The sequence below is a fragment of the Branchiostoma lanceolatum genome, chromosome 1 (genome assembly GCF_035083965.1).
Source record: "Branchiostoma lanceolatum isolate klBraLanc5 chromosome 1, klBraLanc5.hap2, whole genome shotgun sequence".
In the NCBI taxonomy this organism is placed as follows: domain Eukaryota; kingdom Metazoa; phylum Chordata; class Leptocardii; order Amphioxiformes; family Branchiostomatidae; genus Branchiostoma; species Branchiostoma lanceolatum.
Window position 1 is genome coordinate 38,905,997 of NC_089722.1, and position 13,026 is coordinate 38,919,022.

The 13,026-nt window shown below is 39.9% G+C and overlaps 2 protein-coding genes across 2 annotated transcripts in view; one reads left to right on the forward strand and one right to left on the reverse strand.

Annotated features, from left to right (window-relative positions):
* Positions 1-1,108: 1,108 nt before the first annotated feature.
* LOC136422411 (c-Myc-binding protein-like) lies at positions 1,109-7,375 on the reverse strand. The gene is made up of 5 exons (XM_066410183.1): positions 7,237-7,375; positions 5,559-5,631; positions 5,264-5,312; positions 2,557-2,686; positions 1,109-1,900 (listed from the first exon to the last, which is right to left on the reverse strand). Exons 1-5 carry the CDS (start codon positions 7,249-7,251, stop codon positions 1,853-1,855), a joined length of 315 nt encoding a protein of 104 aa, XP_066266280.1. The 5' UTR covers positions 7,252-7,375; the 3' UTR covers positions 1,109-1,852.
* A 265-nt stretch (positions 7,376-7,640) lies between these two features.
* The window catches only part of LOC136422419 (serine-protein kinase ATM-like), a 74,949-nt gene continuing 69,563 nt past the window's right edge, over positions 7,641-13,026 (forward strand). Inside the window, exons 1-5 of the mRNA XM_066410193.1 lie at positions 7,641-7,750; positions 9,258-9,434; positions 10,162-10,302; positions 11,303-11,423; positions 12,805-12,969. Coding sequence (XP_066266290.1) covers positions 9,360-9,434; positions 10,162-10,302; positions 11,303-11,423; positions 12,805-12,969 — 502 coding nt within the window. The 5' untranslated portion in view covers positions 7,641-7,750; positions 9,258-9,359. The remainder of the gene's footprint in view (positions 7,751-9,257; positions 9,435-10,161; positions 10,303-11,302; positions 11,424-12,804; positions 12,970-13,026) is intronic.

Sequence of the window (13,026 nt, forward strand, 5' to 3'; positions counted from 1 at the left end):
ATTCTTTTACCAAAGCCATGTAAACCATAATGTCAAATGTTAGAGTATTTTAACCTTTATCACACTGCAGCTCTCGCTGTTTTGCACCCAAGTCATTATTTGTTAGAGTTAAGCAACAGGAAGCAGGTTAAACTTTGTAAAACAGGTGGCACTCTTTAACCAAAGCCACCTAAACCAAGGGGGTAAAACTGTCAAAAAATCTGGTAACTTCAGGTATATTCAGGAAATAAACTTTTTAGATCCACCCACAAAAATTCAGCCCCTCCTTGCTAAAACAAAGTTTAAAATGATGTAATATAAATTGATTTAAGTTTGATGGGGCTTGATTACGCAGTAAGCGAGGAAAAGAGACGTTCTCTGTGTTTTAAGTTTGCTTATGAAACAACCTTAACGGTGCATTGTAAAACAGAGTGCATGCTTGCTATGTGATGAGTTTGCGGTGAGAGATTAATAGGCAACCTAAACAATATTAGGGCGTCGTAAATTGTATTTTCAAAATGAATTTTTTGTGATTTCTATCCATAGTAAGTTTAAATAACACTATCCCATTGCGTATTGACCATCATGGAGCAAAGATGCGATGTCGTTGTGTGGTGTGAACTCATTGAAAATCTGAGCACTTGGAGGCCAGCCATTAGTTCAAATCTTCTGAACATACGTGATTCTGACTGATAAGTCCCGAACGCTTCCGAAGAATTAATCACATGGTCATGGCTCAATGTGCTCGGGCATTGTGACGTCACGTGGCCGGAAGTTACCGAAAATTGTTGACAGAAAACGGTTACAGCTGAATTCTGGGTTGATTATTGGGTGGTACCAATAAATAAAATACTCCTTTTGCAGCTTGTTTCTGCACTCTTTTCAAACGCCCAAAGTATGAAATAATGATGCAGATGTGCTAATAAGTAAATGTCATTTTCATATTTCCCTATCCAGAATACTTCCAATTTGACCCCCCGAAAATGCTTAGGGCACCTTTAAAAACCAATGAATTGAACAGGATTTTTCAATGGTTTACCGTAACGCTCTCAAATTACATGTAAATTAAAAGTACTATCACATTCTCACAAGTCAATGAAAAAACCTCATAAAAGAATGGAGTCAGGAATGTAGAATATCCTTTTATTGAAGAGAACTTGAAGGCAACTTCCAATTCTTCCAACAATACTTCTTCCAACAGTACATGCATAACCACCACTAGCATCTCCCAAGTTCTTCCAAACGTCTAACAAGAATTCTTCATCATTAATAGAATTGCCCGACCCTACCTTATTAAAATCTAAATTAAAAACTTGAAATTTCAAATCCAAAATAAATTTCTATCAGCAGAGATATTATATATACAACTTGCACTCAAGACCACCCTGAAATCAACAAGTGAAAATCACGGCAACAGAATTCTGTTGACTGAAACTGTGTAGAATTCAGAAAATTAAGATTAGGGGAGGAAAGTGCGTAAATCACTGCATATGTGGTGAACAGAACATTCTGGAATGTTGTGGACCAGTTGAAGATAACAAATAACTAGAATTCTCACATTTTTACCAACTCTGCTGCTACTAGCTTCAGGCATTACTATTAACTATCATATACTAGTAACAACTGACAACACCTATGTTGTTTTCCCTACATATCAGAGAAATGTAAAGGCTAACAATCGGCCATTGCTTAAACTTTAAGGAGCACAAAAACTGTCAGAGTCAATCTGGACAGTTTCCAACGAGAAAGATGAACAAATGTAAAGAATTGCTTGAGAGTGACGGATGTGATGGACACCTGTCACCCGGATAACGAAATGTAACAGACTGAAGGCAGCTCTTGTGCTGGAGGTGTCGTCATGGCAACGTGGTGATCAGGAGTCGGCTGGATGGTCCTCTGCTGGGGGCTCGTACTGAGCAAGCTGGACAAAAAACAATGGTTGAAAGTTCAATCATCCCTTCCTGACTTATTCTGTTTCAAAGTACCCATCTGAAACCCCCTGCGCTACCAGAGAAATCTGCTAGAGGGCCCAAACTCATTCTTTTAGACTGCAAGAGCTATAAAGCCCCCATAGCAGAAAAAAATTAATCAAGGACCCATAGAACGAGTTACAACGACAATCCTGTCAGAAAACTGGCAACCAACTGCAAAATCAAGCTTGTGTGTCAAACTTCAGCTGTATTACTTGTGCTGGGGGAAATACTCAGCTGGATTTGAAGCAATAAAAGGCCCCTCCTTATTTTTCCATCATGTCCATTTTTTGTGTACACGAAAAATGTACACAGGAAAATGGATACAACGTTGGGAATGTAACGATGTTGATATTATCATGCTGATCTAAACAGAAAAAAATGGAAAACAGGTACAATATTGGAAAACTAAGGAAGTATAATATAACTCTGTTACCCGAGCAAAGTTTGGAAAGTGTGTCAAGTACATATACATCAAAGTGTGCAGCCTCACCAGCGTGGACCCACTGAACAGGGCCACCTGGAAATGCGGTGTGAAGACCCACCTCGTGTCAGAAACCCCTGCAGCAGTTTATATCAAATACATGTACTGAATACTACCACTAACCTTAGCCTTGAGTTCAGCGTTCTCCTCTGTCAGCTGTTCCACCTTCTGCCTGGCCTCGGACAGCTCCAGTCTCAGCCCCTCCACGTCGGCTGTCTCAGGGCTGCTGGCACCCAGGTGCTGTCTCAGGAAACTACAGGGGACAACAGCAGCGTACTGTGAATTCTTTCATTTCTAGAGCTTACAAAAGTCGCTGCACTTTTGTTGTGTCAATTAAGATTTCTGTTCTGAAAGTTGTGTTGATATGGACTTTTCATATTTCATTTGTCAACATGAGTACTGTTTGATTTCAATGTTCTGTAATCTTTGGTTGATATTGATTTTCTTTTAATCATTTGCCAATGATACTGTTATCTTTATTTTTATGGACATTACTTATATCTACACAGTAGCTCATTTCTGTTTCCAACTTTACTTATTGTTTTGGATCCTTGGCTTATGTTGTATTCCTGTACTTTTTTTTGCGTTTCGGCGCATGCGCGCCGGAACGCATTGTCCTGGCTTTTACCTTCAAGGAAGGAACCAGGGAAGCTTGGTTCAACACTGTGTCGCACACGATAAGACCTTATATGGCAATACGTTCTCAAATCCTTGTATAGCCGTTGCCTTATATGGCAAGAGAGCACGAAAAGGCAGGCAGGCTAGATTTGCATGTGACACAGGACGGCGACCGCATGTAACTGCTACAACTGTTCGGAAATATCATTGCATTGTGGTTTCGGACTTTGATATCCTGAAAAATGACCATATTACATCTATTCCACAAGATTGCAGAAGAAAAAAAACGATTTCGTCAAGAAAACGACCAAAAATCGGCATAAATGATAGCATATAGTGAGGTTATAGCATTACGTTCAGAGTGACTAGTTACGTACCGCAGCTTGGCCGATCTGGCAACGCGAAGCACTTCGGACCCAGAAGATGCGGGTTCGTGTCCGTGCATGGTTTTTTTTGTGTTCTTTTTAGATATTGAATATCAAAAATATATATTGATATTATATTAATCTATCAATATCATATTTATGAATATCATTTTTTTCATTAATAAATAAAGAAATGTTTTATATTTGTTATTTTTAAATATTCATTTAATATGTACAAGGCCTTTGTCTTATGAACAGGACTTCATAGATTCCAAACCCGGCATTCGAATTTTTCTGTTCATTGTAATGGAAAATACCGTGCAGCGGCTCCTATGCGCGGTAAGATGATTCTTGCAAAACACTCGCCACTAATTATAAACTTCTATCCCCGATGTAAACAGAGGCTCTTGATGTTGTTTGCAAAACAGCGATTCTTTGTTACAGTAGCAAATGCTCCATTGTTCAGTATCGACTTCATTCAGACAACACGGACGTGGAAAGTGGCGCCCCTCGGCACAAAACTATGGGAATTTTCATGAATTTTAGCAAAATTACCCAGGAAAATAAGGAAGAAATGTTGTAAATGCGGAAACCAGAATAATACGGATGAGGTAGCTGTTGATTTGTTTGACATTTGGTAGTCATTTTAGATAGAACCTTAGCTGTTATGAACTTCTATTTCACTTAATTACCATAGTGCTGATGATTCAATGGTGCTTTTTCAAATTTTATGTTTTATTGCGTGCCATGTACATAATTACATTGATAGCTTTTATAATGAGCCTATTATACATTTTACAAATAAGTACAAGTTGTAGGCCAAGACCAGCTTTTTCAAAAGCACTTAAGTTAAGTGACGTAACTTCAAAATTGCTTTCCCCAATCTGCCTTTCTCTATTAAAACAGTACTCATTTCCCCAAATGACAATTTTTCTTATAGACTGAACAGCCCTTGAGTGACTTCCTCTGGCAGATTTTACTTCAAGTAAAGGGAAAAGACAATTTACACTTATAAACGTAGCCGTAACGCCAGCTTTTTTTTAAAAGCTCTTGTTTCTCTTGTTTTCTATTATGTGTTGTTTCATTTTGCTAAATGCAATAAAAAAAATAAAGATTTCCATATTTATTCTTGCAGTAGAAGGGGAAAAGAGGTTTTCTAATCTAAGTATTTGATTTGAAGTTTGTGGTTGAAACAGTCCTGTAGCACAAACATTGTTTTTGGATCCACAATTATATCAGTTAGCTATTCTTCCTATGTGATTTACAGTATTGTACCATATATCATGTACATGTCACAGTGCAGATTGGACTTCAGGATAATCTGGAATTGTCCTAGGACAGATTGGAATTCTACTTCCAAATAGGAATTCCAATCTGTCCCAGGACAATTGATCCAAGATTCTTTATATGCTCAACTGGTGAGTGTAGGCTTACCTGTGCTGAAATTAATTGAAATTTCAGGTGTGAAATGATTTAGTCTATTTCCAAAATGTTTTGATGATAGTGTAGAATTGGAGATTGTCCTGGTAGAATTCCCATTTGTTCTAGGACAGACTGGAATCCCAATCTGAGCCTAGAACAGTTTCATATCGTCCTGAATTCCAATCTCTACCATGAAACATATACAATCATACAAAATGGGCAGGAATGCCACTGCACAAAATGCTGGAAGCCTAATATAGGTCTAAAGTCTGTCAAAAGACAAAGTCAATTAAACCATACACAGGTGCCTCAAACAGAATCTTTGTGAGTACCCGGTACCCAATGAAACAGGTAATATTGATTAAAAACACAAGAGTGAAGAGTCTATCAGCTAATTGCAATGTAAAATTAACTATGCTACTTACTCCAAGGCATTGTTTGGCTTGTCAGGTTCCTCATACAGACCAACAAGCACTGAAAAACACAAACACACAAGGTAAATAACAGGAGAAACAACAAACAAAAAAAACTGAATGTTTTCCCTTGTAGCGTACTGACTGTCCTGGTCATTAAATCATTCACCCAATTTTTTAATTCTACCATTCATTACCCCTTAGAAATGCCTGGTAGAGGCTACGAGTAGCCTTCTGGCACCAATTTTGTATTGTGCACAAGGTTTGGTGATACTGAGATGGTTAATCCGCGGGTGTAAGATCTGACCTTTGGTGAGCGCATCCAAGACTCCAGCCTTCTCCAGATACTTCCTGAACTCCTCACGCTTGGAATCTGCTGCCTGCAAGTACAAGGGAAAATTCAGTATAACTATAAATTATAATAGCAATTTGGTTGTTTCTTCTTCATTACTATGAGGGCTATATCTTAGTATAAGCATGGTACGCAAGGTACACAGGCAGTATGGTTTCATCCACTTACAGTATACCGGAAAGGACTCCTACTGTTATGACCTCTTACTATCAATATGGGTGGTGGGTTGTTAAACGTGCTTGAGGGGTGGCTCTTCTAAAACACGGAATCTCCTTTAATTTGAACTTCCTATCCAAGAACATCCCTAGCCAAAGTTCAACTGTTGGGTACATGTACCCATTCTAACCTGAGTAAAGTGAGGAAATTTGTGCACAGTGGCTTTCCCGCTGGCACAACATTGGAGCTTAAGAGGATTCGAACCCAGGCCCTAACATGCTTTTAAGGATAACGCCACACAATACTACATTTCAATATTTATATTCTCAAGATATTGTTTCTGCCTGTGTCCTTACAAGTAATAATAGGCCAATTGTGAGGACCTTGCTACAACATTGCGTAATCGACGGTAAGTGATGTGCTTATTCAATCACATTTCAAGTGACGTACTCTATCTGTAACTAAAAGGTTACACCATTCCCACCAAGCCATCCTGAAACCATTTATTGTCATCGTCTAGCAACTTTAGTTTTATACAGTCGCAGGATTTTGTCCATCTTTTAAATCATATTAATAATGCACAAGCATGTAGCGTTTCAGACAAACCATACTAAAGCGACTGCTTAGCTAGAACTAGTACCTACACTCGAAAGTATGTACTCGAAAGTACACACCTATTATCGAAAGGATTATACATGAAATTGTGTTTATTCCGAGTGAATAGACAATTAAACATGTATGACATCACATTTACGTCATTAAGTTAACCATGCATACATATCTCACACATAAGTCAAGTCAGGCATCTCATTCCAGAGTGGAACCGGGCCAACAGCGGGCGTATTGTCTCCCACGGTTGAGACGTTCCAGGCCAGGCTGGAGGCCTACCTGCCCTAGTCTGGGGCCTCGACCCCCGACCGCTATGCCCTGATGGGGTCATTTGGGGGTGTTTCTAAAGTTGAACATGTAGGCTGAAGTTCATGAAAGACTTGGTCAAACTCAAAGGGAAGAACACTTGATAAGCTGGCATATTGGAATTTCTGAGGAAAGAAAACTTACGAACTGTGTGATAAGTAACACACATTTCCTTTAGTATGAAGCTAATAGAAAACACCTGTTGTTTTTGTTATTAATGAATCATGTAACGTGCCAAATTTCAATCATATTTTTGCACCCCTTTTGGGGAACTCTGGTTTACTAATTTCATATGAGCAAATTACTACTTCAAACCTATGTAGCTTTAAGTGCCATGTGTTGAACATACCACAACACACAACCACAGATTTACAAAAGTTACCAGTATTTCAAGTTGCTTAAGAGGGATTTAGACTAATTGAAATGGAAATCGTACAACAGGTGTACAAATATTTTCTGCACAACAAACTCAGTAGTCGGCACAAGGGGAAACGAACGAGTATTTTGAGCCAAACAAAGCATTAAAGAAACAGAATTTTCAGTGACAACATTCTAGACTTACCCTATACGAAGTCATGGTGTTGATAGTTCCTAAAATGTACCAAAATTGTCTGGAAATTGCAGAAATTCAATCTCGACACAAACTTCTCTCCGAGTGTTTGCGAAACAAAAATGGCGGAAGGTTGCTAGATGCGCAGAATACCTGCGCAGTAGCCAAGAATTGTTTTAGACGAATTCACTAGGGAATTATTTTAAGGGGTGTTCATAAATTACCAAACAATTTGAAATAGCAATAAAATCATAATATCCTACTTTCAACTCATCATAATAAAAAACAAACAATGTGAAAATTGATATTAAATCTCTAAATCTAACTGTAATGCTAAAAACTCTTATCAAGGATAAAAACATACTTTGATCTATTGGTTCAGACCGTCTGGGTCATAGGTCAGCTTTCTGGTGAAAGTTACCGCCATCTTCAAACTTTCGGACTGCCAAGATCTGTGTCCAAAATCTGCTGTGAAGTCGCTCTAAACGGTTTTGTTACGTTGGCATCTGTAGGGTCTTGTCTTAAGGTACGTCTGGCGATCTTCGATTGTCTTAGGGCCAAAGGAAATCTTAGATTTTGTTAGCATTTGTGATGTGGCCATGCATGATGAAAATTATGAATAATATCAGGTGTATTTGCAGCCAGTGCCACAGGCAGGTACCCAATGTGTAGGGTAATGAGGCTGTTTAACGTGTTCGAGGCACCTCCTCGAGCACGGGACCCCCGTTTTACGTCCCTCCCGGAAGACGATTTCGTGGAAAGCTTCGTGAGGCTACAGCAATCCGGACGTCCTTGGTTGGTCTCCCATCCAAGCACTGTCCGGACCGCGCGTTGCTTAACTTCCGAGATCGAGGGATCGGGTGTATCCAACGCGCCACGCGGCCGTAACAAATAACACATGATAACTTATAACACATGATGATTATGCACTCTATTCAAATTATTTTCGATCGGTCAGTTTCATTGTTTACCGATTGTAGTTGTATAATAGCTTGAATGGGCTTTGATACTAAGCAAATTGGGTACTGAGCATAATTACTTCCTGTCCAAACTTTGCATAGTTTTGCGTTTTGAGTGTTTTTCTGAAGTTGCAAATTTATTTAAGTGATGATGATGATAAGTAACAAATTAACATGTAAAGTACGTCATCCACTGAAAGTGAAAGTTATGTCGAACCAGTTTGGCTCACAGTAGCTTCCCCCTTGCTGTGACTTGTGGGAGGGACGATATTTTGTAGCCCTTCAGTTGTCCTCCCAATAACTTGAATAAGGTAAATAGTAGCAGAACACAGTTTCCGGCCAATGGGGCCATGGGAATTTCTATTGTTAAGGACCACAGAGTGACCGACATTGTTGTGGATGAAATTATAGTAGGGTGCAAATTATGCAATAGAAAATCATGACAAACAAATATGAGGGTACGATCTACAAAATAATTGAAGCAACAAAAAAAAGTTGTGTTTTTGAAACATTTTGACGGCCACTTTGATATGGGGTGATGCAGGGTCATACGGAACTGCAGCCGACTCACCCCGGCAGGCAGCTGTAAAGGTCACGCGCATTTATACGCCGGATGGGCAAACTTCAGAATCTCATTCGTACGATCTAAAAGCCCACTTATTATACTACCATACAGTCAAGTTTGTGCCTAACTGGCTTTCACGTTAAAGGTTTTACATACGGTTCAAGGTTTAGGGCGCACTAGCTTTTTACCGCTACATCATAGACTCCGGGCCGGGGGTAAAGTTACCAGACATTTTTTTAAGCCTCAAAGGAAAGATGCATAATTTGAAATGTCTCGTGTAGTATCATATACTGATATGCCCTGTTCATGATGGAATGCATTAGACATCCTGTCTCACAGTGTTAGTATAAGATCACTACTGGTACATCATGTATTCACTGATAAAAATGTGTAAGTTCAAAACATACCATTTTAGAAATTATATGAAGAACCGACTTGCAAATTTGAACTTGAATCAGAAAAACTCAGGTATAAACTCCTTTGAAAAGACATTCACATTGCTTTTTCAGAAAACATCTATCAGTGCCTTCCAGTCTATGTTGATATGAGGAAAGTGTGTGAGGTGACGAGGCTGAGTTAGATGCTTCACACACCATAGTGGGTCCTTGAGCATGACTGACCTTCTCACACATGACCTGAGGGACTGCTGTTGTCACCTGGAGTCAGACAAGGTCACAGAAAGGAAGGTGGGTTCAAACTCACAGTGTAAGTCACCAAGAGCTAAATACCAAGTGAAACCCAGCACCAAGAGACCACGTCTAGTGATTAGAAATAGACATTAAACAGGGATAACAACAACAATGTCTTTATCATTGTCATTTTCAGTAACTTCATGTGATTAGATGGGTCATTATTGTTCTCCATTGTGTCTTTAATTTTTTTCCGTCCCTCTCATTGTTTGGGAGCCCACGTTGTTGATTTTTGTTGTTAAATCTAGAAGTCAAGCTTAAGAAAAAATTATTTGGTCGATTTCAATGAAATTGACGAAAAGCTATTTGTGTATTATTGAATTTGAAATGATAAATGATAACTGATCATATCATGTCATAAAGATCAGGACAAGGCTTAATTTTTGTCTGCCCAAACAAGCAAATTTCAGGGCTGGGACAGAGGGACTGGTTTTGGAGACAGCTTTGATCTCGTCTGTCTATAGCCATTGTGCGACAGTTATTCTTAATGCATATTCATTCCTGTCAGAAAATTGTAGAGAAAGTTTACATGCCATCTGAAAGGACACCCCTCACTTAGACATGTAGTACATTTGTGCTCGTAAGTTACCAAAGCTAGGTACTCATTTTCACATGAGTTAAGTGAGGGCACAACACACTGGTACTAGATGGGATCCAACCCCCAAACCTTTATATCCTAAGTTAACCCTAACCATAAGACCACCTTGCCATCTTTTCATGTCAGAAAAATGCGGAGAAACTGCGGTCCCTCCTGTCCAAGCCAGCTCTGGTCGCCCTGCTGGACAAGAACTCCGACAGCAGAAAGAGCGGGCGTGGCCTGACCTGGGACGGCATCTTCAAGGTCATTCGGGGTCACATCCAGAAGGTGTGTGGATGTATTTGACTCAGTCAATGACTAAAGACAGTGGATGCTGTCTGAAACGTCTCACTGTTCAAAGCTTCAAAACTTATCCTGTTTCTTGAGTAACTTTTGTATTGAATATGTGGCAATTGAACTGCAACATTGATCACGAATGTTTTCCTTTCAGAAATTTTTCAAAAATGGTTTGGAAAAATACAACTGATCTGATGATTCGATGCATTTCATGAATAATTTCAACAGGTTGGTAATGCATAGATGTGATAAAGTTGTCTAAACTTTAATACACAAACCAGAGGAGTTAATCTAGAAATATTTTTCAGAAGTCCTCATGCAACCTAGCCTGGGTACCATCCTAGATTACTACCGGGGCTCCTGCGTTTGCTACCCTGAAAAAATATTTTTCAGGGTAGCGAACGGTAGTAATCTAGGATGGCATCCAGGCTACATGCAAGCAGGGCAAGGTATTTATTGAAAGACACAGATTACATAAAGTCCTAATAAATCTCACCTTCCCGAAAGCAGAGCCCCTATCGCTCGATTCGTTAGCTCGTTCGCATAGGGGCCCTGCTCTTTAGCCCCGGTAGACACGGTTCTGGCGATGTTACTGACAGTTGCTCGTGAATGATTAATGAGCTAAATTGCTCTAGATGAGGTTTAGCAAACCCTCTGATTGGCTGAAGCTGTTTTGGTGGCGACGGCGCCAGAACCCTGTCTACCGGGGCTAAAGAGCAGGGCCCCTTCGCGAGCGAGCTAACGAATCGAGTGATAGGGGCTCTGCTTTCAGGAGGGTGAATGAATCTACAAATATGGAGTAGAATCCATACACATACATGTACATAGTGTCACAGAAACACATAACAGGGAGAAAGTCGTTAGGCCGTGTTCTCTGCAGCTGGTTATTTCTGTTACTGTCCTGTGACAACCAGTGGAATATTAGATTTTCAGAAAGATTTTCCGAGAGATTGTGTTCATGTAAGTCCCAAAACTTTAATTTCCATTTCAGGAGGTTGAAAGCCTGAGGAATGCCAAGTCTGCGGTGTCAGCCTCAGCTCAGGCCAGCAGAGACAAGAAGAAACAGGAGGCCAGCATGCTCTTCAAGTTTTTCGTCAGGGTAGCAAACAAACGTCAGTAGCCCCACTTTGCACTTTTCACATCCCAGCTCTTCTTGTCCCATGAAATTATCATTGTTAGTTAATTCCCTAAGGTCAGAAGTACCATATAACTGCATTTATCAAGTACATGTACTGTAATTTTTTTATTTGTTAATGGTGACTTAATTTTAGCTACTAAATAGTCACTAGTCAACCGCTTAAATTGCAAATATTTGATCACTAACGTTTCAGAAAGTGATGTTTGTTCCCACCGTTAAAATCAAATGTAATAAACTACTCCCTTTCCTCCAAAACTGCTCAAATTACCAAATGCAATATCATCATTAGATGGATATTAAGTACTTGTATGACCTTTTTTACTTTTAGGCCTTTGGTTATGCAAATTGTTTTATCTTCTCTTTTACTTCACCCCAATGGAGTAAAATATCAGTTTGGTTTATCTGTCTGTCATGTGTACCTCTACACTGCAGTTTGTACTTGTTCTGTTAGAGGGAGCAGTGAAGTTTCTATATTTTCTGCCAGAGGGGGTGAAATGTGCTATTTCTGAATGCTGTGTTGTCCAGGTTTTTTTGGAGGTAAAAATTGCCACAAAAAATTGCCACATTTGACCTAGTAGCATTCCTGGCCAATCTGAATTTCATGCTTGTCAGAGAATCCGCTACCTGAGTAAGAGGGGCACGGTTAGGCCCAATTTAGACACAGTTTTTCCCGACATCTCCTAAATCAGCTGACATCTGGGCAGAGATGTTGAGACGCATTTATACACACCGACAGGAAGAACTGCAGGACACCGGTGAAGTTGGAATGCAGTGGTGATACATCGTAATCAATTTTGTTTCAAGCTAAAAGTCTGCTTCCAATAGTAACACACCGTAAAATTGCTTAAACTCCCTGGGAAGTTTTAATAAATCCCCTTACTAGAAACAAAATTGGTCAATTGATCTCCACAAGTCTACTAAATAGCCTGAAACCTGTTTTCCAGATGTAGGGGACCGACACATTTTGTTTATACCTGCGCTGAAGCTGTCGGGGACTCCCGCTAAGTTTTCGGGCAAACACTTTGGATATGTCGGCTGCAATTTTCCGGACACCTGGAAAAATCCTCATTAAGACCTTAAAATTCCTGTTTAGATGCAGAAAAAAGCTGTCGCCTGCCCGATAGCTGCACTCCCGACATCTAGAAAACCTGTATCTAAATTGGGCCTTAGATTATGGTGGCACAGTACTAGTGCCCCTCCCCTTGTTAAACTAAAGAAACCCTGTTGTCTGCTAACTTTCAGGGCCAATTTTTAAAAACTCCAGGTACATTTTTTTCAGTTCAAACCTTTCTCCTGGTTCACTGTCCTTCATTGTCTGTTCACTACTGTAAGGACACCCGTTTTATGTTTTCTAGGTGGTCCCAGATTGAAGTGTGTTGAGGTCATCCACCACATCCAGACTATAATGGACGATCCCTTCACAGCCAAGGCCCTGGGGATGGACCATTGTACCGTCCTGATGAAGGACATCCTGTCGGTCAGGACGTACTGGTCAGACATTGACCACAAGCTGTGGCGTGGTCAGTCTTCATTTTATCTTCTTTAATCTATCATACATGTGCTGCCTCGAGAGTCAG

Excerpts from the sequence above, each read along its gene's own strand:
- LOC136422411 (XM_066410183.1), bottom strand. Across the intron at positions 2,687-5,263 it reads AAGCCAAACAATGCCTTGGA|TTTCCTGAGACAGCACCTGG; the intron begins GTAAGTAGCATA and ends TGTCCCCTGTAG. Across the intron at positions 1,901-2,556 it reads ACGCTGAACTCAAGGCTAAG|CTTGCTCAGTACGAGCCCCC; the intron begins GTTAGTGGTAGT and ends TTTTTTGTCCAG.